This window comes from Heloderma suspectum, chromosome 3, assembly GCF_057233095.1.
Source record: "Heloderma suspectum isolate Gila_16-S chromosome 3, 16-S_ref, whole genome shotgun sequence".
Classification (NCBI taxonomy): Eukaryota; Metazoa; Chordata; class Lepidosauria; order Squamata; family Helodermatidae; genus Heloderma; species Heloderma suspectum.
The window spans coordinates 124,447,176-124,472,660 of NC_139460.1; the positions used below are offsets into that span (position 1 = coordinate 124,447,176).

General features: G+C 42.5%; 1 protein-coding gene across 2 annotated transcripts in view; it reads right to left on the minus strand.

Moving 5' to 3' along the window:
- The window catches only part of AFF3 (ALF transcription elongation factor 3), a 354,490-nt gene that overhangs the window by 163,373 nt on the left and 165,632 nt on the right, over positions 1-25,485 (minus strand). For both annotated transcript variants that reach the window (XM_084844410.1, XM_084844411.1), the window contains exon 5: positions 16,174-16,260. In XM_084844410.1, the coding sequence (XP_084700536.1) occupies positions 16,174-16,260 (87 nt within the window). The remainder of the gene's footprint in view (positions 1-16,173; positions 16,261-25,485) is intronic.

Sequence of the window (25,485 nt, forward strand, 5' to 3'; positions counted from 1 at the left end):
CTTTAAAGAACAGAACTGCCCATTTTATAAAGTGTTTAATGTTTTCCAGATGCTGTGCAAAGGTTAAAACCTGCAGGTTTACAACCTCTCTGTTACAAAGCCTTGTTGGTTCACCTCTCCCTCTGCTGCAGCCAGGAGGAATGGCTGCTAAGAGAAGACAACTCTGAGTGATGCCATATATTTTAATACATTAGGATAACATAAACATTAACCAAAAGTAATGCAAGTTCACATGTAGTCTTAAATGGTGTGGTTAAACTTCACATTAGTCTCCAATGGGCCGATAGATAGATAGATAGATAGATAGAGATGTACTTAGCAAAAGTGATCTGCAATTATGCCACACTAGAAACCGTTGGATGTTTTTATGAAACATCTTCATCATTTTGGCAAAACATTGTGCTAAGTCTTCCAAGTATGTCAGCTCAAATTTGCTTTGAATAATTTAAAGCAATTATTAGGCTTTTCAAGAGTAGATACATGATAAAGCCTGTAATATTCTGTATTTGCAAGTGTCTTGTTGATTCTAAGAATGCATTACTGCATATTATTTATGGTCTCCTGATATTAAGATGCCTCCTTCAATACCTGAAAACGGCATTTCAGTTAAGTATAAACAATGTCAAGCACCATTTTTAAAGGCAGTTTTACTGATCCTCCGAAATATTTCAAACAAAATAAACTGCAACGCTAAAGCTAATTAACATAAATCTGTGTGGTTTTAACAATGGATAAGGATTAACAGCTTTCTAAATGACATATATCCAGAATTATGAGCTATTTCAAGTAAACTCATCATTATTGGTTGGCTGAGTCATAGAATAAGTGAGATACATTAAAGTCTGCCTCCTGGTCTCTCAGAGCAGAATATATTTAATTTGTTTAGAATGATTGCACGTTCTATCAGTAAATTTGAAAAAAAGCAATAACAATTATGTATTGAATGTATTCTCAAAGTTATTCACTGTATACTATTATTCACATTTCATAGCTAGGAAATTAAGGCTGAGATATGGTGACTTGCCCAAGGCCACCTGGTGAATCTAGAGATGAAGTGACAATTGAACTCCTTTTGCTGTTTACGCTAAAGTTCTGTTGGGTTGCTGTCAGTGCTTTGGAACTATATGCAACAGGCAAGTCATTCTGCAACGGTACAACACTTAATTATGTAGAACTGGCATTCACTGAACAAAATACTTCAACACAGATGCCTTCAGATGCCTTCAACTGCTTACATGCTATTTCATGGATTGGCATCTAGTGCAACTCAACATTTTTGACCAATAAATGTCTTATGTGCAATTATACATGTCTACTCAGAACTGCCACTTAATTCAATTACACTTACACCCAGGTGAGGTTGTGTAGGATTGTGTCCTTAATGGTGTTAATCGTGTCTGGAATAAACACTTCTAAAGAAGATACCTGACCATTTCTAGAAATGTTTTAATTTTGGCATTGTTCTTTGGACTGTGCATTTCAGCTATGGCCACAATTTTAGTTGCATCAGGTTTTAACCACGTGACACTATCAAGACCTCAGTTGGATCACCCTTTGGTAGAGCTCTGGAAGTGAAGAGATTCTGTACCAAAGGTGTACTGAGTACAACCTGGAACTTTAGTCATCCAGCTGGATTTGCCAAAACCCACTACTGCCATCAAAGATTGTAAATAGTTATGGTATCACTAAATTATTGGTGATTTCTTTGGTGATAATTCAAAATGTTTTCTTATAATTTCTTTGTTTTAGTGCTTGCCTGAACTATTTGGCCCAGAAATTTTCGTTACGTTCAGGTGGGTGACAACATCCTTAAAGATAGGGTTAATCTTCCGGGGGGGGCGGGGAGAATTCACATAAACCAAAAGGCTGTGACACTGTCTCAAGTGTTGACTAGGCTGCTGTCAGTAACCTGATAGCATTGCCTTGTAAGGTGGATCAGAATGCTTTATGAGAACAACATTACACCTGATGTAGTGTCATTTCCAGGGACATTCTTCAGAAAAAACTACTAAAAGGATAAGGCCCCTATGGGGGATTTCTCTCCTGGCGCTGCCACTACCTATGGAGGAACTGCTGCTTCACTGGGCAATCTCACCTATGGGGTTTCTTATTTTTAGCAAATGCTGATATTTCAGAGCCTAAGGAACTCTCTGCCATTATAGCTCAGAGTTTCACAAGCTGGCTCTTTCCCGCTTCCACAAATTCTCTTAGAATACTTTAAAACCTCCATGTAGCCTCTTATTAGAGGCTTAGGTTTGAGGTGGGTACCAACACTAGAGACAAGATGAGCTATTAAACAAGTTAATTTATTAAAGGGATATTTTGTACATAAGGGAATACTAATATTTAGTTTGGCATTTTCAAAAGAATGCTTGCTGACACTTCTTAAGGGCTCAAGAGACACTGTTGCTAATACAAGCCTCTTAATGACTTCTTTTACCTCAGGCAAAATTCCCTTAACCTCTACCCATGCCAAATATACTCACAACCAGGTGCAGCTCTCGGGCACAATCTTCTCTGACTCCCAAAGATCCTCGGTTGTATTTTTGGTTGCTAAGACCATTTATCTGGGTCTTAATGCTTGCTTGTGTAACCTTCTTCTGGCAAGCTCTTAGGGCAGCCTCCTGGCATAACACAGCCACCTGGTCCCGATTCCTGATCCTCACCAGCCATGTATGGTTATCCAACAGAGAAGGAATTAGGGATGGCAGAGTATTCCGCCACGGATTCCAGTGAGGCCGGAATCTAAAGAATCCGGCCCCCCGGAATCCATGGTGGAATGGCCTCCTGCCCCCCGCCCCCCCGCGGAATCCCCCCGGGACGGCACGTACCTGGGGCGGATCCGGCAGATTCGGTGGTGGCGGCAGCGGCAGCAGCGGCTCCGGCGGCTGGTCTCCTGGCCAGCCACGGCCGGGCTGCTGTGGCTGCCATTGCTGTCCTTTCAGCCATGACAGGCTACGTAAATTCTTACATAAATATTTACGTAGGCTAGAATGGCGAAAAACAAAGGAACGCAAATAGCGCCCACTACGCTATTTGCGTTCCCCTTTTTTTCACTGTAATAGCCTACGTAAATATTTATGTAGGCTAGAATGGCGAAAAATAGGGAACGCAAATGGTGGCCGCCGTAGCCGCCACGATTTGTGTACGGTGGTTTTTTTTTGGGGGGGTTAGCCGTGATTGGCTACGTAAATTCTTACGTAGCTTATCATGGCAGCCTGGCTGGATGCAAATGGCGGTCGCTATGGCGGCTGCCATTTGCGTCCGCACCAGCCCGTCCGCGGCCGGAAATCCGGCTGCAGACGGCCCTGGCCGGCTGCTCTGCAGAGCTGCCCAGGCAGGATTCCGGGGGGGAGGACTGGATCACCTCCCCAGCCGTCGAGGAGTCTGGGGGGAGGGATGGAGCGCCTCTCCCCCCACCACGAATCAATCCGTGAAAAGGTAAGTGAGTTTCATACATCCCTAGAAGGAATAGCTTAACAGATAGGCCTTAGCTATTCACTTTCTCCTCAGCTTTTTCTTAGTCCTTCTATAACATCACCCTCCAACCAGCAGGCTTTCTCCGCCTCTCCCCAGACGACATCCCTAACTGTAAACTCCTTAGCTGTCAACTGTCTTTTCCCAACTACTCTTTTCCACCTAGCTAGAATCCCCATCTAATCAAAACTGAATTCACCTGATCCAGGCCCCATCTATAAATATTCAAAATGACAGTCTCTCTCCCCCTCAAAATGTCACTAAGCAAGCACTACACAGCCTTTGACAGTAACAAAGCAAGGCCACAGGCCTTCTCAGATACATTACAGCCTTTCAGAGGCCACACAAAGTAAACATTAAAGAACAGCAACAGTTATATTCACGGCTAGGGATGTACGAAAATCACTTACCTTTCGGGGATTATGCTGATGGTGGGGGGGGCATTCCGTCCCTCCCCCCTGAATCCTCGCCGGGGGGGGGAGGCGCTCCCGGAATCCTGGCCGGCCGGCTGTGCTCTGCAGCGATTCTGCGGAGCCGCCGGCTGGCTCTGCCAGCAGCCGGACATCCGGCCGCTGGCTAGCAGGGACGCAAATGGCGGCGGCCATAGCTGCCGCCGTTTGCGTCCCTGCAGTCAGCCGTGATAGGCTGCGTAAATGTTTACGTAGCCTATCACGGCTGATTTAAAAGAACACCAAAAAAAACGCGCGTACGCAAATGGCAGCGGCCATGGCCGCTGCCATTTGCGTTCCTTATTTTGGCACGTCTTAGTCTACATAAACATTTATGTAGACTAAGACGGCGAAAATAAGGGGAACGCAAATAGCATAGCGTCTACGCTATTTGCGTTCCCCTTATTTTCGCTGTTTTAGTCTACGTAAATGTTTACGTAGACTCAGATGTGCCAAAATAAGGAACGCAAATGGTGGTGGCCATGGCCGCCGCCATTTGCGTATGCGCGGAGGTTTTTTTTTTTTTAAGTCAGCCGTGATAGGCTACGTAAACATTTACGTAGCCTATCACGGTGTTTTTTTTAAATCTAGCTGTGATAGGCTACGTAAATCTTTACGTAGCCTATCACGTTTTTGGGGGGTTTTTTAACCTGGAAATGGCGGTGGCGGCAGCCGGTTGGAAGAACGGCCGCTGCCGCACCGCCGCTGGAACCACCACTGGAGCCACCGCCGCCAGGAAGATCCGCCCAAGGTAAGTCCCATCCCGGGGGGGTGGCGGGCCATTCCGCCACCGATTTCGGGGGGCCGAATGCGCTGGCATTCGGCCTCCCCGAGATCCGTGGCGGAACTTTCGTACATCCCTATTCATGGCATTTCTTCACAGCCCCCAAGCCCTAAGCCAGACAGACTATCCAGAAGGATACCATGGTCAATGGTACTGAAGGCCAACGAAAGGTCCAGGAGAATTTGCAGGATTGCAATCCCCTATCTTCCTGGCCATTGGGATGACCAAAGCAGTTTCTGTGCCACAACTAGGCCTGAAACCAGATGGATCCAGATAATCAGCCTCATCCAAAAATGCCTGAAGTTGTATAGTAATCATTTGCACAAGCACCCTGCCCAGGAAGGGAATATTAGTGACCTGCTGATAATTGTTGCTATCTTCCTAGGTCTAACGAGGACTTTTTAAAGAGCAGTCTTATGACCACCTCAGAAAAGGTAGCTAGGATTGCTCCCTTTCTTGAAGAGGCATTCACTATCTACTGGATCCAGTCACTCAGTCCATCGCTCTTTGATGTTATGAGTCAAGAAGGGCAAGGGCTGAGCTCAGAAGTGGCACGCCAGACTGCTCCCAGCACCCTGTCCCCATCCTCAGGACACGGTGATAGAAATCTACCCTACAGAACAAGACTAGAAGTTGCAACATACCCTTTCCTTGAAATTATGTCCCCTTAATTTTACATATTTTAGTGGTCCCACCCACCACTATAATATGGCCCCCAAGAGCTTCTCTGATTTGGTCCTTCTGAAAGAGGTTCAACACCCATGGCAGAGACCCATATTGTGACTGATTTAAACCTTTTCGCACACATTTGTGAATTTTGGGAGCAATTTGAGTCAAGTCACACATGAGTGACTTCTTTGAGTCTAGTGAAAAATATGCTGTTCAGGTGTTTAGTCTGAACAGGGTCCACAAATACGAGTAAGGTGCACAGAACAATACAAGCAAAGCTAGGAGGAGACCTTTCCACTGGGGATTGAGGGGTGGGTGGGACCTGGTGCACACTGGGATGTAGAGGGCAGGGCCAGCATGTGCAACTTTGTACCCCTTACTTGTGTTTGTGTACCCTGCTCAGGGCTTACATGTTTTTCATATATAAATTTTCTTCTTGGTGAGTGGTATGCTTCAAATTATTAATCAAAACCCATTTCCCCCCCTAATCAAACTGGAAAGGATGAAGTAATTGTTTCTCTTTCACGAACCACATGAAGAACTAGTGATGACTGAAGTATCTTATCTTCCTTAACTGCCTCACGTATGGCATCCCTACACCAGACTAAAATCCTGCATTTAAAAGGGGGCTTTTTGCTTCTGTTTTAAATGCAGGATCACAACTGACTCCCTTTTTCACCTGCTTCCCTTCCCCCCTCCTTCTCCCCATATCTGAGTCTTCCATTATCTTTCATTGAACTTGTTCCTCTTTTAACAGAGGGAACTCACAGAACACAACGGGGTAATTTGATAGCTCATTATCTGTGATCTATTTAAAAACGGAACAAAGGGCATTTAGTGCAGGAGATGGCCTGGAAATTCATGGCGTCATGTAAAGAGCCTGCAAACTTCCATGAAGGAGTAATCTCTTTTCTTCTTTTTTAAAAAAATACTTTATATTTATTTTGTCTTTATAAATGAAATAAACAATACCAACAACCTGATCAATAACTACAGTTTCCCAACAATGCAATAGTCTTATGAGGACACAACAATAACAAAAAGAAAAAGAAAGGAAAAGAAAAGAAAAGAAAAGAAAAAGAAAAAATAAATTTTCCTTTTTCCTCTCTTTTCTTCCCTCTCCTCTTTTAAAGGGTTAAATTTAAACTCCAATACCCACGGGCTTCAGATGCCATTCTATTTTAAAAACTATACCTATATCACTAGCAATATTACAATTTAATAATCAACCTTACATTTCAATATCATATCATCAATCCTATAACAAGAAAGAAGGCCTACAATTCATTCCCAGTAACCATATATTGCCCTTAAGTTAAAATATAATAGTAATAATAAAGCTTAACAATTCAACCAACCAAAAATCTTACTGAGTAATCTTATAGTAATGATAATAATAATAGTAGTAATAGTGATTTTAAAAAGATGAAATTATAATATTATATAATAATAAAGCTTGAAAGCAACCTTACAACAATCAGTGATATATTTTATACTAGATATATAAATGAGTGTGCACAATACACCCTCAAACAATATATTTAAATACAGCATATCATATCTATTTTGCAAAAAGATAATTTAAAGAAAAATAAAAAAGAGAAGAAAAATGCAAGAAAGTAAACCAATATATGTATAATCAGATATCTTCTGGCCTAGCCTGAATCATGTAGACTAAACATAAACAGTTAACAAAGCTTATTTAAAAATTCCAGTTTGTGGGGCTGAAACAGAAATCTCACACATTTTTACGTTCAGCCATGCCTCCGCTATTTCATGGTTTAGGAACTTCTTCATCTGACCTTCAGAAACAATGCAAAATGTAGCAGGATATTTTAAATAATATTGCATGTTCATTTGTTTTGCCATATTCTTCACCTTGATGAATTGCCATCTTTTATTCGCCACCTCTTTGATGTAATCTGGAAACAACATAACTTTATCTTGTTTCCAAAAACGACTTCCACCCTTTCTTGCCAAACGCAGGATATAATTATTTGTGGAGACTCTTGCAAATCGGACTATAATCGTATGGTCAGTCCCTTTAGCATTTGGTACACGAAATGCCTGCTCAATATCAAGTAAATAATCAGATGGCACAGGGAGTATCTCATGCAAAAGCTTGTCCACAAAGGTAGGCAAATTTACACCAGTAGGCAGATTTTTAATCCCAATAATACGTACATTGGATCTGCACGTGAAGGCCTCCAGTTGGGAAATTCTGGCAGAGATATTTTTGAAAAGAGCTTGCGTCATAATTTCATTCGTTGTGAGCCTATCTTATAGTTCGTTAACTTTCATCTCCATTTTTTGATATGAAGGAGCAATCTCAATTGCAGGATAAAAGCTCCCAATGAAGAAAGCCTTAGAATGCAGTACAATTCAATCCCCATTTTAATCTTCTCCAGTTTTCTACTGCATTTTCTTCGAAACTATCTTTCCTGTAGGCTTTAGCTGGTCTATTTTTTGCTTCACTGTTTTACTTTCAGTTTTCCTTCTGACACTATGTAATGTTTGCTCCAAACCTTGTAAAATGATGCCACAGGAAAGTGAAGTGTGGAACAAACAAAGTGTACTTAACAATGTGAAATTCTTAGTACAACTGAACTAAAAAAGTCTGCTGCCTTAGGTATCAATTCACTTCAGGTTTTCCCCAGAACTGTTTCACCCGTACACCAACATGTAGTACATTTTGGTTCCCAAGATCATTACAATGGAGCTGAAGGTGGGATATTCAGGAGAAAATGCCAGAGGGGTAAATGCTAGAAGCTGGGAGGTAGACAAGTAAAATTTAGGAATCCATGGCAAGATAGTTACAGAAGCCATGAAAAGGTACTCCTGGGGAAGGAGTAAGCAGGTATTATTGTTTTATTTTTGTAGATGATGATGATCCATAGTTGGCTACAGAATCGGACTCAAAGAGTGCTTATCAATGGGATCTTCTCAAACTGGGGAGAGGTAATGAGCGGGGTACTGCAGGGCTCAGCCCTGAGCCCACTGCTCTTCAACATTTTTATTAATGACTTGGAGGAGGAAGTGCCGGGAATGCTGATCAAATCTGCAGATAACACAAAATTGGGTGGGATAGCTAATACTTTGGAAGACAGAAACAAAATTCAAAGTGATCTGGATAGACTGGAGAGCTGGGCAGAAAACAACAGAATGACATTTAATAGGGATAAATGCCAAGTTCTGCACCTAGGAAAAAGAAACCAAATCCACAGTTACAAGATGGGGTATATGTGGTCAACACTACAAGTGAGAAGGATCTTGGAATTGTTGTAGATCACAAGCTGAATATGAGCCAACAATGTGATGTGGCTGCAAAAAAGACAAATGCTATTTTGGGCTGCATTAATAGAAGCCTAGCTTCCAAATCCCGGGAAATACTAGTTCCCCTCTACTCAGCACTGGTTAGGCCTCATCTGGAGTACTGTGTCCAGTTCTGGGCACCACACTTGAAGAAGGATGCAGACAAGGTGGAGAGGGTTCAGAGGAGGGCAACAAAGATGGTCAGGGGACTGGAAACAAAGCCCTATGAGGAGAGACTGAAAGGACTGGGCATGTTTAGCCTTGAGAAGAGAAGACTGAAGGGAGATATGATAGTGTTCTTCAAGTACTTGAAAGGTTGTCACATAGAGGAAGGCCAGGATCTCTTCTCGATCATTCCAGAATACAGGACACGGAATAATGGGCTCAAGTTACAGGAAGCCAGATTCCAGCTGAACATCAGGAGAAACGTCCTGACTGTTAGAGCAATACAACAATGGAACCCATTACCTAGGGAGGTGGTGGGCTCTCCCACACTGGAGGCATTCAAGATGAGACCGGACAGCCATCTGTCAGGGATGCTCTGACTTGGATTCCTGCATTGAGCAGGGGGTTGTACTCGATGGTCTTGTAGGCCCCTTCCAACCCTACTATTCTATGATTCTATGATAATTATATTTATGAACCACCTTTTGACAATAAGGTCTTCAAGGCAGTGTACTAAACAAATACTAAAACAATTTAAAACACAACAAAGGTAAGATAGAAGAGTTACCAGAATTAGGTGTGACCTTAAAGTGTCAAGACTGCTCCTTGGTAGCAAGTTATGTACGGAAGGAGAAGCATTTTCAAAACCGGGGCTTTGGAATCAAAGCCCCTTCAGTTCAGAGATATTTTTTTTTCTATTATTTGAGTCAAAATTCCCTTGAAAAGCTTATCAACAGCAAGTTCCAAGTGGAAAATAAAGACTTCAAGAAGGACTTGAAAGATCTGACAATTCCCAGAAATCTTTGTACTGGGAATTTTCTTTTGGTTCCTCAGTCCTTCGTTAGGCCCGTATCTACCAAAAACGTTATTGGCGATAATTCTGATGCCTCAGAATTGATGCTTTCCAAGGCTTCCAGGTTCTTACTGAGGACCCCAAAGCTCTGAGAATTCCCAAGGATCTTTGTCCTGAGAACTCCCTGCTGCAAGGCTTTTGAACCTAATGTAGGCCAAAGAACAGCCCTCTCCATTGCTGCTGCTGAAAGGTAACTTGGGGCGGCGGGGGGGGGGGAGAGAACGGGGCAAGGGTCTCACAAAAGTGATGAGGATGAAAAGGCCTTGATAGCTAAACATGTTCCCAGTGACATCATTCCAAAAATTGCTAGTCCTGGAACTCGTAGCAGGGCAGGCTTTATATTAGTACTAGCTAAATGTGGACTTGGTCTGAATAGAACCCACTTTATCTCATTATAGGAGAATTCATTCTGAATCAAGACATGGGGAATCCTACCCATCACTAAAGGTTTCTATATTCATTTAAAATGCATTCAGTTTCAAATTATAAAATTGCAATGAAATTGTGTGTGTGTGTGTGTGTGTGTGTGTAAGAAAACATCCTGTATGCAGGTATACAGGGGATGTCACTTGAGGTTCCTTTTAAAATACCTTTTAACTTAGAAAGCATTAGCAAAGCCACATACAACATTATTTTCCTGTACATTTTATTATAATCCTACAAATAACCAGAATCAAAACTCAGATAAATGTCAATGTCCCACACTTAGTAAAACTGGAAATTTTCATTTGCTTGAGGTATGGTGGTGGAATACAAAACACTACTGCACTCAGTTACTTTGATCTACAAAGCTGTATAGGCAGCTTTTTCTGCTAATTCCTACTTCAGTATTTTCCTTCACCAAATCACTGGGTTGTGTTGTATCCCCCACCAACCTATACGTTTAAAAAGCAAGTCAGCAGAGGTGTGGCTGAAGACAGAAGACAAAATCAGCTACACAAATGGTATGCCTTGCACACCATTAGCTCCTCAGTTGGACTGCAGCCAATAAATCTAAATCGACATTACATTTCCTTTATTGTTATACAGCATATACAATATGAATGAAATGAAATTTTACAGATACTTATTTAGCTTTGATTTCCAGACTGACATCAAATAAGCTCAGCTGCATTCAGGACAGCCTGTGGAATTTTAATTGCCTGTTTTCATACAGTGTACATTTCAAGCTGTCAGGCTAGTAATTAGCTGAAGTACAGGTTAAAAGTAGTTCAGTGTGCCTGAGGGCTAACATCATCAATATTATATTTTTAAACACAAATGAGCAAAATCTACTACTTTGTTATCCAGATATTTGCCACATCAATACAAACACAGGACACTCTTTAATGTTCCTCTCTCCCTTCTCATGAATTGTTACAACTGCTTATCTATCTTCTCTCTCTCTCTCTCTCTCCCGTCAATGATGCTACCTAAGTAGGATGAAACCTTTATCCCAAAAAGGCATACCAAACTACTTGGCCTTCACAGTTTATAAGGTTGCTAGTTCTTCTGGCATTCTCTGTCTCCCTGGAACAATACAGCACCTAAGATACATGACTTTGGAATATCAACAATGACACAATACAACATTTATTTAGCATTTATTTATTTAGACTCAACTATGTGCTGCTAATGCATATTTGCAGAACACAATGGCTGGTAGGTTCATTGCCCAGTAGCAGATAGGGAAAAGACAGAGGGAGCGGTCAGGGTTTTGACAGAAGAATTAAAAATTCTATTCTCTTTGAGAAATCAAGGAGGACGGGGGAAGTGCCAGATGACTGGAGGAGGGCTAACGTTGTCCCTGTCTTCAAAAAGGGTAAAAAGGAGGAACCTGGGAACTACAGACCAATCAGTCTGACATCAATCCCTGAGAAAATTCTGGAGCAGATGATAAAGCAATCCATCTGGAAGCACCTTGACAACAATGCCGTGATTACTCGAAGCCAACATGGATTTGTCAAAAACAAGTCCTGCCAGACAAATCTGATCTCATTTTTTGATCAAGTAACCTCCCTTGTAGACCGTGGGAATGCTGTAGACATCATATACCTCGACTTCAGCAAAGCTTTCGACCAAGTGCCCCATGATATCCTGATGAGCAAACTAGCTCAAAGTGGCCTAGATGAAACAACGATCCGGTGGATCCACAGTTGGCTACAGAATCGGACTCAAAGAGTGCTTATCAATGGGACCTTCTCAAGCTGGGGAGAGGTAACGAGTGGGGTACCGCAGGGCTCAGTCCTGGGCCCAGTGCTCTTCAACATTTTTATTAATGACTTGGAGAAGGAGGTGCAGGGAATGCTGATCAAATTTGCAGATGACACAAAATTGGGCGGGATAGCTAATACTTTGGAAGACAGAAACAAAATTCAAAGTGATCTGGATAGACTGGAGCGCTGGGCAGAAAACAACAGAATGGCATTTAATAGGGACAAATGCCAAGTTCTGCACCTAGGAAAAAGAAACCAAATGCACAGTTACAAGATGGGGGATACGTGGCTCAACCACACTACGAGCGAGAAGGATCTTGGAATTGTTGTCGATCACAAGCTGAATATGAGCCAACAATGTGATGTGGCTGCAAAAAAGACAAATGCTCTTTTGGGCTGCATTCATAGAAGCATCGCTTCCAAATCCCGGGAAGTACTAGTTCCCCTCTACTCAGCACTGGTTAGGCCTCATCTGGAGTACTGTGTCCAGTTCTGGGCACCACACTTTAAGAAGGATGCAGACAAACTGGAGAGGGTTCAGAGGAGGGCAACAAAGATGATCAGGGGACTGGAAACAAAGCCCTATGAAGAGAGACTGAAAGAACTGGGCATGTTTAGCCTTGAGAAGAGAAGACTGAGGGGAGATATGATAGCACTCTTCAAGTACTTGAAAGGTTGTCACAGAGGGGAAGGCCAGGCTCTCTTCTCGATCATCCCAGAGTGCAGGACACGGAATAATGGGCTCAAGTGACAGGAAGCCAGATTCCGGCTGAACATCAGGAAAAACTTCCTGACTTTTAGAGCAATACGACAATGGAACCAATTACCTAGGGAGGTGGTGGGCTCTCCCACACTAGAGGCTTTCAAGACGAAGCTGGACAGCCATCTGTCAGGGATGCTCTGACTTGGATTCCTGCATTGAGCAGGGGGTTGGACTCGATGGCCTTGTAGGCCCCTTCCAACCCTGCTATTCTATGATTCTATGAAAAAGATGGGAGCAAAGGCAGCAAAATGTGTAGCTGAGGTAGATTTGGGGTAAACAAGGCAGGAGGGTAATTCCAAATAAAAGTTGATTAAAAGCCTGCAGTGCAGTTTGTCTTATGTAAGTGAAAGGCGGCGGGGACACACACACACACAAAATAATTAGGTTGGAAATTCTTTAAAGGCTTTTAAAGGCTTGACCTGTAGGCCTGAAGTTATAGAGCAGATGCATTGTATTAAGTGTTATGCAAAAGATTAGATTCAGGGCCGCTCTTCAGTTTTATTTTCAATCTTTGACTTGTTGTTGTTGCTGTTGCTAACCCAGATTCAAAAGAGAGAAGATGAAGCAGTGTTCAAGGCTAAAGTCTTATATACTCCTATGAGGGAGTAAATCCAATTGAAACCACTTGGCTTCTGAGTAGTTCTACCTAGGATTGTGCTATCATATATACTAATAGAGATCTCCATTCTCTAGGCTTCTTCACACAGAGCTTTTATCCTCCTATTGAGATTGGTCACTCACAGAAGTTTGCAGGTCCTTTTCATGACATTGTCAACCTCCAGGACACATCCAGAAGTATTTCTTGGTTATTCCATCTCAAAAAGAGCCAGAAATAATGATCTACTTAAGTTGGATTGTTATGCTATTAAAACAGCCACTAGATGGCACTGTTTCATTGATCTCTATGGAACCTTGAAAATTAAAAACTTTCACTCTCAGCAATCACGTGGTCGTTGTCTGGGAGCCCGCTATAAATGCAGAAAAGTTCCACAATGGGAGGACTGCGGGTTTTTTCTTTAGTGTAAAGGCAGCCTTTGTGTGTTGATCCTGATGTAGCCAAAATGGCACCACCCATGCCCAAGATGGAGGTAACAGCAGACTCAGGGAATGCCAAGGTTTGCAGAACTATCACAATTCTTTAGAAAATATGAGAGTTTTTTTGGGGGGGGGGCTCTGAAACAGTCCAACGAGGACCGAGTATGCTTAGTGAGCCTGAAATCGTGACTGATTGTTAGAGAAAAAAACATGGAAAACTGGGGGGCAAGAGGAGAAAAAGAAAGGGGAATGGACTGGACTGGACTGCTGGAATCCTGCATAGGGCCACTCCAAACTGCAACATTTTGTTGCAGGTCCCACTTGTACATTTCTAAACTGACAAGTATAGGGCACCGGCTTGCCAGAAACCCATTCACATGGTTATGGTTACTCAGTGGTTAGGGGAAAGGATTCTGCACATGCTCAAAGCCACTCTTTATACAGTCCACAGATAAGCCCTGGCACTAAAAACAGATGCTGGAGATAAGCTGAGACCTTTCCTACTGACTCTATTACATGCGCAGAACCCAATTTACTGTTTCCATGTAATGCTTCAGATAGAAATACCACATCCTGAGATAAGTTGAATATTCACTGGATATATTTCTTCCTCAGTGGCACAGGGTAAGGCTTTCACTTCTGGCTAGGCAGAATTATAAACCAGTGGGTCTGTCAACTTTCAAAACTTTGAAAAACAATTAACTCTCTAGCTTTTAATTAATGAATGAATTAGTTGGTTCCATAGATAGATACAGATATATGAGGAGACAGAGAGAGTAAAAACTCAATGAAGGTGCTTTTTTTAAAGGAACCTGATGTATTTTACATGTGAAATAATTTAATGTATAAAAACTAACACCCATTCTTAGAAGAAAAGACCATCTGATGACAGTCAGGAAGGTTTTTTTCTGAGCTGTCCTGGTTAGAAACAATGATGTTAAAAAACAATTAAGGGCGCAATCCTATGCAGATAGGCGGCCGCCTCCTAACTTGGAGGTGACTGCCTATCCAATGAAGGGCAGGAGAAGCACAGAGGAGATCATTCCCTCCGCGCTTCTCCTGCTCTGCATTTTTGGCTAGACAGCCAGTTTTGGCTGCCTAGCCACAGGACAGTGGAGCGGGGAAGGAGGCTGCTGTATGACACATTGGATGTGTCGTACTGGCATTTCTGTCCTCCCCGCCCTGGAATGCCCCTTTTCGGCTGCTCCGTGCTCCTCTTGCAAGTGTGGAGCACGGGGCGCAGGCAGCGCAGAAGGGGGGAAAGGTCGGTTGTCCAGGAACCGACCTTGGCACGCAGGCTCCACGGTCGGTTCCTGGAAAACAAGATATCCTATGGCCGTCTAGCCACTGACTAGTGGCCATAGGATTGCTCCCTAAACTATTTTTAATGTTATGATATTAATATGTTTTTTGTTGTTTCCCTTATGTATCCCTACAGCTCAAAATTACATGAACATGTTTTAGGAAGAATGTGAACTGAATGCCAATAAGCTAATTCTTAGGTTTCAAGAATGTTCATGCAAGCCCATTACGCAACAAGCTTTTTTAATGCCCCAGATAAATCCCATACTTACTAAGTGAGCACATTCTTGTTCTTACCATTGCAACAGAACTCCAAGGAACTTAAAATAGTTATGACATATTAAGGGCTATGTGAAGGTGAGTAGGGTTGTATGGGCTTTATTAAATCAGTTCTGTCTGTGTTATGCAGATTTTCATCCGTCTTTTGCTTCATTATCTGCTCAGTGACAGATTCAGATTTCCCCCCCCCTTAGGAAAAATACACAAAAAAGTCCACCACAATTTACAGAACTTTCGCTGGCATGTAACATTTTGCATATTTTTCTTAGCTCAGCATACAATCAATGAGCAGAGCACACACACACACAAAGTCTGTTGCACAGCAGAGGTTGAAGAGAGATTAGAGATGTGTGTTTTTAAAAGACAGTGTATATATTAGTGTAGTTTTCAGCAACTTTCGTATTTTTGTATGACTAATTTGCATACAATTCTGGAAAGTAAAAAACTGGTCCGCAGAATCCATGCGACTCAGAAAAAGCCGATCCGCTGCAAAATCTGCAGATAGGATTCATAGAAATCCAAACTCATTTGAATCTGTTGCAGATTTCTCCAACATCCCTAAAGGCAAGGGACTAAAGCTCTGTATTGAAGGAAAGATGCATAATATTCATATGAGAATACATATAAAGATAGAATCAATCCTACTGTTGTATGAGCTCCATTCATATGAATGGAGATTGCACAACCAAGGGCCCATACTTGACCGATTGCACCTATGATACACACGTTAGTTCACAATTTAGAAGTATATTGCAGCACACGCCCTTTGTTTATATTCACAAGCATTTAGAAAAGCTGGATATTAAAAAACTATAAGGTCAGTTGTATTAACATAGTTCAAGACTGTCATGACAATGGAGGATATTAATGGTATAGCAAAAGCTATTTACCTTATTTGTGAATGGAAACTTGTTTTGTTCCACTTTACCAGGTGTGTGAATAGCAGAAAGTGGTGGAGGCCAAGTATGGGTCATTTCCTTGAAAAAAGGAGAGAGATTTCAAAATAATATTTAATATTTTCAGATAGTTATGATATACTAGTTTGAAACATATTTGAATCATTAAGTGTGAATTTCTAAAACAAGCAAGAGTCCTGTGGCACCTTAATCTTTGTTGTTTGGGTTGCAACAAACTAACATAGCTACCCTTCTGGAAACTGAAATGAATGTTTACTAATTAGTATATAAGGTACAACAATTTCTAGAATATTATCATATTATAATCTAGATAATTACATTGTGTTTATAATGACTATTAAGAACAGTCTGCTTCTGTCAGCCCAGCTGCACAGACCAAAAACTGTACTGAACCCAAGTTGTTGTTTTGTTAAATGCCTTTCAACACAGAACCTGTTCTGATTGTTTTTTACCCCTCAAGTTTGTGCCTAGGGAGAGATAAGACTTAACTCCTTTCCTCATTGCGAATAGGGATGGCGGAGAATTTCTCCCCGAAACTTCGGGGGGCCGAGCGCCAACGTGTTCGGCCCCCCGAACAAGTTTCGGGGAGAAATCCTCCGCCCCCCCCGCCCCCCGCCCCCCCCCCCCCGGGACGGGACTTACCTTCCCTGAATGTCCCTCCCGGCAGCGGGTCCGGCTGGCAGTTCGTCCGGTGTTCGAGCGGGGCGGGAGCGGCAGCCGGTCTTTCGACCGGCTGCCGCCCCCGCCATTGCAATGAAAGAAAAAAAAAAAAGTCCCCTGATAGGCTACGTGACGATTCACGTAGCCTATCACGGCAAGATTTGCAAAGTCAGCCGTGATAGGCTACGTGAATTGTCACGTAGCCTATCACGGGTGACTTTAAAAAAAAAAAGTGTGTACGGATAATGGCGGCCCCCATAGGGAGCCGCCATTCCCCTTCCTTATTTGGTCGCTGTAGTCTACGTCAATGTTTACATAGACTACGGCGAAAATAAGGGCAACGCTATTTGCGTTGCCCTTATTTTCGCCGTAGTCTACGTAAACATTGACGTAGACTACAGCAACTAAATAAGGAACGCGAATGGCGGTTCCCTATGGGGGCCGCCATTCGCGTACGCGCTTTTTTTTTTTTTTAAAGTCACCCGTGATAGGCTACGTGACAATTGACGTAGCCTATCACGGCTGACTTTCCAGATCTAGCCGTGATAGGCTACGTGAATCGTCACGTAGCCTATCAGGGGACTTTTTTTTTTTTTACTTTCGTGTTCGTGGCCGGGCGAGGCGGGAAGCCTCCTCCCCGGCCTGAATTTCGGTCGGGCGAGGCGGGAAGCCTCCCCCCCCGGCCTGAATTTCGGCCGGGCGAGGCGGGAAGCCTCCCCTCCCGGCCTGAACTTCGCGGGGGGAGCAGCGAAGCGCTCCCCCCCACCGCGAAAAAGCTGCGAGAAAAGGTAAGTAACTTTCGTTCACCCCTAATTGCGAAAGAAGTGAATGACCCATTCAGGAGATGCTATGTTCAACATCTCCCTGGTCCTGGGAAATAAAGCTTTCTAGAGGATTTCATCTTGTATTGCTAGCTAGGTCAGTGAGATTTTGACTGCAGGATCTCCTGGTTCCGTCATTCACTACTCCATGTGGACTGGGGAGCAGGAAAAGGAACACACATGCCCAAAGTCTTATCTCAGTCTTTCCCCAGATATAATTTGGGAGTGGGTGGGGAGGTAAGGGGAAAAAGTAGGAAATACTTCACACGATTCATATAAATACATTGCATTTTATATATTATGTACACAATTGTTTTCAAGACCTCAGTAACTGGCTTAAACAACCTTCTAGAATAATTACATATTTAAATATACAGGACATTTGTGTTTAGACAAGATAGCTACATGGAACCTTGCACATTGCCTCTGAAGTGCAAGCTGAACATTCTTTTAATCATGCATAGTAGAGCTATGCCTCCAATAGAGGCATTTTTTTCTGTTTGAAAATCCCTCCCCCTATGGGTGTGTGTGGAATTTCAGGATGAAAACAGGTGTGCGTGTGTGTGTGTGTGTGTGTGTTGGGGGGACTTATACCACCCCTCCCAGAGCACCACAGTCGCAGTCTGAACTGGGGACATGCATGAAGTAAATTTATTTACTTTATTTAAAAAGGTAAAAGGTAAAGGTGTCCCCAACCAGTCGTGTCCGACTCTAGGGTGTGGTGCTCATCCCCATTTCTAAGCCGAAGAGCCAGCGCTGTCCGAAGACGCTTCCGTGGTCATGTGGCCAGCATGACTGAACACCCAGGTGCATGGAAGGCTGTTACCTTTCCTGCCGAGGCGGTACCTATTTATCTACTTGCAATTTCTTGCTTTCGAACTGCTAGGTTGGCAGAAGCTGGGACCGAAGACGGGCTCACTCCGTCACGCAGCACTCGGGTCTCGAACTGCTGACCTGCCGACCTTCCAGTCTGCAGTTCAGCGTCTTAACCACTAAGCCACCGCGGCCCCTTACTTTATTTACTCTGAAGTAAATAAACCAATCATGCATAGCAAAGCTATTAGAAGAATATTTAGTTTGGCTATATAAATTGTCAGTGAGGAAAGGAACAAACAATGACAGAGGACTGTACAGACATTCCTAGAGACATTTGGCTAGTCGCTGTTGGAAACAGGATGGTAAAGTAAATTGATCCTATGTCTGATCTAGCTCCTTTTATGTTCTTACAGTTTCGAAAGTGCCATTGTGGGTGATTCTAATTTGTGAATAAGCTCACCATTGATCTCAATAAAACGAACTAGATGGTCAACATAGAATAATAATAACACCTGTGCTGAAATCCTATAGCATCCTGCTCCTGTAATAATCTGTCTTTTATTGTAGGTGCACTTTTTACAGTAATTTTTGTTCTCACCATACTGCTGTTTTATATGTCGTCTTGTTGTTTAGTATATAAATCCACTTTTTCTTGATCCAAAAGGCAGAATCACCAATCAAGTCATGCACATACTAAAAAGAAAAGAATTGCTCATGATCCTCCCTCTGTGGCATCTCAGGCTCTATGTAGAAGTTAGGTGCCTAAACAAAAGCAGTGGGCTGTGCGATAAGACAATTGTCTGAAAACTGGCCTGGGTCAGGTAAGCTGAGATGATGTGGTTAATCAAAGTACAAGCTTTATTAGTGCATTAACCTCCTTCACCAAAGAACTGTGGATTCTAATTCCTGAATTTCCATGCAAGACTAATGCAGCTAGTTTCCTGCTCCCAATTGGCAGCAGACTAGCAGAAGAGGATAATGAAGATGAATGTCTGCCTCTTGGGAGTGAGGAAAGGAGATTATGGGAGAAAGGGCTAGGATGCGTCAAGGTCCAGCTCTCTGCATAAAATAATAATAATAATAACAACAACAACAACAACAACAACAACAGCATCTAACACACAGCATGCATTTTTAGAGATACTAGCAAATGTGTTCATTTTATACTACCCTAACTAAACAGCAGCCATAGACCGAGGATTACCTTGGACTAATTTCAAGTAATGAAAACAAAGGAGAACAAAAAACCATAAAGAATATGATATGAGTCTGGCTGTTCACCAGAACATGACAGATGGCAGAATATATGTGGACAGAAGAGGAATGAAAAAAATGTTTAGCGTTTCCAAATCAGCCAGAGTTGCCAAGAAAATGTTTCTACGTTGGCAGATAATTGAAAACATATATTAATGGGCAAATGTCTAGTAGCAATGAAGCATTTTATATGACATTGTTTATATTTGCATGGAGTTTGTTATATTTTTTAGACTGAAAGACTTTGTGAGGTGTAATAAAATGAAATCATAGTCTTTTGCAGAAAAATTGAAAATGATCTGAAACAAAATGATCCATTAAGGATGTTACTGAAAATCCACAGCAAAATAAGCATTTCGGTCCAAGGTATTTACAGTAGATTTACTTTCTCGGTGCTAAATATTTAGGCAAGGTCATATTGTGATTAACTTCATTCTAGACCTGGCCACTGGTTGCCTTGTCTTAGCATTTCGTTCACGTTGGAATAAGTAGTAGAGAACTGAATCTAGTGCATGACTACCTAATCTTCTATTTTATTTTTTAATGTATTTATTTATTCAGTTTATAAATCTGTAGTTCTCAGGACAACACATACAATAAAAAAATACAACAAAATAAATGCTATGCTCTGTTTATTCATTAATTTCTTGATTATTTCTCTGCCTTTCTCCATAACTTCACTGAACAATGGAAAACTTCTGTTGGAATTACAATGATATTTCAATAATTAGTCTCTGCCAAATGAAAGAGGAACTGGATTAGCAAAAAAGGGGAGTAAAAGAACAGTTTGGGCATTACATTCATTAGCATTTTCCAATCATTAATTATGGCAAGGCACAAAATGTCATCTATGACATGGATATTCCACATAGATAATCAGTTATAGAGATTCCTGATTTGTGTAATTCTTGCCCCTCAAAAATGGTGGTGGAAGGGAGGTTTTTGCATAATTCAGGCATATGACTATCTGTGAATATCTGCACAAAGTCCATGCGTTGAACATGATGTCATCTGCATGGTGGGATGGAAAAGGATCCACTTGCTCCTCCACCATGTGAAAACTCTTGCATGTCCAATATATATCTGAATCAAGCCACAATATTTGTGCTATTTCTGGGAATTCTGTTTACAGTAGTTGCACAACGCCTAGCAGGTTGATAGAAAGATGACGGTCAGACAGAAAGATACCCCAAAAGAAGAGCCCACAAAGACAGAGCAACGAGAAAGCTAGACTGTGCGTGGAGACCAAGAGTCTAAAGTGAAGGTGTAATATACACATCGTATGTTGTTACCTCACATTAACTTACTAAACAAAGCACTACTAAACATTACCAAACACATTAAAAAAAAAAACTCTTAAAGCCAATAACAGATACGTTAGCAGAGTCTCACCAGCTGGGTGAGAGTGACTGAATATCATGCGTACATCTGCATACAGCGAGCTTCCAACTCTTAGGGAACAAGTGTGTTCCCTGAAGACCAGGATGACTGGGCTGGAGGGACTGGGAGCAGAAAGAGATACACATATGGGGTCAGTCAGAGAGACCTTCACGGTGGCTGCAGTACTGGCAATTTAATTAAAAACAACAGCTCCTGTGCTGATCATTCCAATGCTGTTGCAGAAATGAGAGTCTTGGGACAGAATAACACCTTGCTGAGAAAATAGGAACGAAGGGAGTATGTTCCATGTGATACATCTCCAAGGATATATCTCCAGGGGTAAGGACTCCGCAAAAGGAAATTCTATTCTTAGAAACGTGGATTTGTGATGGGTGTGTTGGCTATAATGCAAAGCTTTTGAACATCATGGGTGATCTAGATAGTCTGCTAGAGATTTTTGAACAAGAGTTAGTGGTTGCATAGCAAATGTGGGTACCAATGACATTGGGAACTATAGCTGATTTCCTTGAAATCAAATAGATATTGTGAGGAATGAGGCTAATGTCCAGGATAAACAATTTTTAAAGAAATAAACACTCCCTGTTTCACATACAGGGACAGCTAGAAAGGCATACCGGCAGAATGCATAGATAAAATGGTGTTGTTTCAAGAAGGGATTTAACTTGTTAGACGCTGGGGAAGACAATGGCAAACCACCCCGCTATAGTCTGCCATGAAAACGTCAGTGTAAGCGGCATCCCTCTAGGAGTCAATAATGACCTGGTGCTTGCACAGGAGGAACCTTCCTTTCTTTCTTTCTTTCTTTCTTTCTTTCTTTCTTTCTTTCTTTCTTTCTTCAAGAAGGGATTTAAATTGTTAGACACTGGGGAACTTTTAGGGCAAGAAGAGCCTTTTTCAAAGAAACAGGATGGCCTTGAATGATAATGGAACTTGGCTGCTAGAATTTAAAATAAAAGATGTTGTAGAGAAGTCTTTTACACAGACTTCTGGTGGGAAGTCAACAGAGGCCCAGGAGCATCTAGCTCACAATGACACACTCAGTACGGATGATGTCTTGAATGCTTTATGACCTCAAAGGAAAGAAGCTGACAACAAGCAATGGACACTGCTGGGAGCCAATCAAAAAAACTGAAGCAACAGAGTAAGAATTACACCCAAAATAGATATTTAAAAAGGAATGAAACAGATAGGCATGATTTACATCCAAGTGCCAGATGCCTCAAAACTAAGAATGGTGAATTACAGAGCAATCCTGTTTCTGAGTTACACCTATTGGGCAGCATAGGAGCACTACTAAAATGCTTTGCACCAGCAGAGCACAACATTATGCCAGTGGAAAAAAATTACACCAAAGTAAGTGTGCCAGTGGGAGACCACTTGCATCAGCAGGACTCAGCCAGTACAAGGGAGAAAGCCAGCTGAGCTAGGGACATGATGGGGGAGGAGCAGGCCTAGTCAGAATCCTGTGCTCTCTCAGGGGCCAGTCCTGCCCCTAACAATGGTGTAACACTGGGCCTGCAAAAGTGGTGGCATCTTTAAACAATCTCACTGGAGTCAGTGGGCAGTCTGAAGTGAAAGCTCCCTCAAGCCCCTCCTTCTCTGCCCCATAGCCACAACCAGAAGGCAGGATTCCAACTAACTTCAGCTAATCATGACAAATCACCAAGAATATATATGCCCCAGCAAGGGAACACAGGTCTCACGTATCAATATGAATAGCTTACATTAATATTCCCTCCTGTCTGGAGAACTAGAAGCACACAATTGGGGGGGGGGACTTTGCACAAAGTGTGAACTTTGTACAAACAGCAAACAGAAAACATCCAGGGCAAACTAATAAGGGGCAAATAAGGAGCAGCTTAATAGCACCAATCTTTCCAGAACCCTTTCAGATACTCTACTTCCCAAACCCCCACACAATCACATGCCAGGAATATCTGCTTAACTCTATGAGTACAAGGGAGCCCACACAGGTAAACTAAGGAAGAATGGCACACCAGGGAGGAAGAAGCCATATTTCAAAGCATGATTCCGCAATATCCTTCATCTCTCTACTAATATTTAAAAATATTAATATTATTAAATAAATGTAATCAAAATAAATAATTTAGGCAGGAGAATGCAGTTCTTCAGGAAACTGGTCCCAAGCCATTTATGCCTTTACAGGTCATGTCCGCACTTGAGCTGTGCACAAAAATGAATTGGTAAGCAGTAAATCTGCTGTAACACTGGAGTAACATCCTCCCTAGAACCAGCTCTTATTAACAGTCAAGAGGCTGATCAACAGATTTTAATGTGAACCACTTAGAGATATTAATATATCAAGCAGTATAAAAGCATTATAAATAAAATAACAGTCTGGCTGTAGGACTACGAACAGCTAGAATTTCCAAACACTTTTCTGAAGTGGCTTTGCAGTAGTCCATGTAGATCGCATTGCAGCAGACCAAATTAGATGTAACTAAGGGAGGAGTCACCATGACCAGATCAGACACATCTAGGAATGGGCATAGTTGGCATACCAGCCTCAATTGAAGAAAGACACCTGCTGGCTACCGCCAAGATCTGGGCATCCAGGCTCAGGACTAGATTCAGTAGACCTCCAAACTAGAAACCGGAGTCCAAGTGGATTGCAACAGGTTGAAACTCTTTTCCCTGATTTTCCCTCTTACTGACCAGTAGCATCTCTACTCTAGTCTAGATTAAGTTTCAACGTGTTCTCACTCATCCAGTCCATTACTGACTCCAGACACTGATTCAGAACTTCAGCAACCTTCTTGAACTGAGATGGGAAAGAAAGAGTTAGGCCGTGTTTCCATGAAAATGGAAGGAGAAGCTAATGGAGGAGTACTGGATTTTTTTTAAGGAGTTGGCTTTGCTGTGAGCAGGTTCTCCGCAGCAGTAAAAATCACTTCACAAAACATACTTCCTGGTGGGGGTGGGGGTTACAGTGAATATCATCTGACTGGCAGGGGCTGCTCAACCAATAAGAGAGGCTTCCCCCTTCTCCCCCCCCCCCGCGCTTTCTCCTTTCCCCTGAAAGTCCAGATGCACTTGCATTTCAGGAGCAAGCCTCACTGAGCACAATAGGAGTTACTTCCGAGTAGCCACACATATGCTTGTGCTGGGAAAGGCGGGGGGAGAACACAAAGAAGGAAAGTAGAGCCCATTTTAACTCAGAGGATAACTCTAATGAAGCTGTGAAGAACATACTTCCTAAGGCAATGAATTGGAGCCTTGAGATCGTGCTTAATTGCACTTAAGGAATTGGGCTTTAACATGTACTATTTCAACTGAGGGGGAATCTCTGCAAGTTCTGATGTGAGCTTTCAAAGGCAAGCCTCAGCACAATGGGAGTTACTTCTGAGGAGATGCTAATGGGCTTCTTGTGGGAAAGAGATGGAAACCAGCCCCTATTTTAATGCACAGGATCTCTATAAGGGAGCTGTGATGTAGTTACTTCCTAAGGCAATGAATTGGAGCCCTGAGATCGTGCTTTAATGCACTTACGGAATTGGGCTTTAACTGTGCCGTGTCAATTGAGGGGCTTCTCTGTTATTTCTGTGGGCATTCAGAGGGCAAGCCTCGTTCAGCACAGTGGGAGGAAACACCCCTTGACTGGGGTCATGGTGAAAGGCACACCCCTGGGCAGGGCTAGCATACCCGAGGTCAATGCGGGGGTTGGGGCACACAGCAACTATACTGGGGAGAACCCGACTTAAGGAAAAGAATCAGACTTTAAGCAGTCTCAGGAAATCCGGTTTTTCCCTGATAAGCTCCAGGGTGGCTGCTGGATGGCCAGATGTCATGTATCCCTAATGACCTCAACATGCAGCCGGCTCAGAGTAAATCGCTGGTGGAATCACCCCCTTAAATGTTATCTGCATACTGATGTCACCAAACTCCTGAATACGCATGGGAAAATGTGGTTGGATGGGAGGAAGGAGGATAGTGAAAACAATAGGTACCCTGAGGCATAAACAGGTCGGTCATTCTGATTGGCTATCATGCTGCAGTCCCCAAATGTATGTGCCTCTTTCCAGTTCTTTTCTCTAATCCACCCTAGTCCAGACTAGTACAATGTGCGACAAGCACAACCCGCACGTGCACACACACTCACTCCAGGTCCCTCCTGAATTCCACCCATGGTTGAGATGAAGCCCTTCAAACTGAAATATGAGTAGTACTACAAACAAGATATTAAAAGTCAGTTTATCATCTATCTGTTGTATGATAGTGTTGGAGCTGTATACCATGGGTTACAAACCTATCAGCTCTGGTTACTAGTAAAGCCTCTGCAATATAATGCTGAAGTGAACTGCTTGCACCTTTA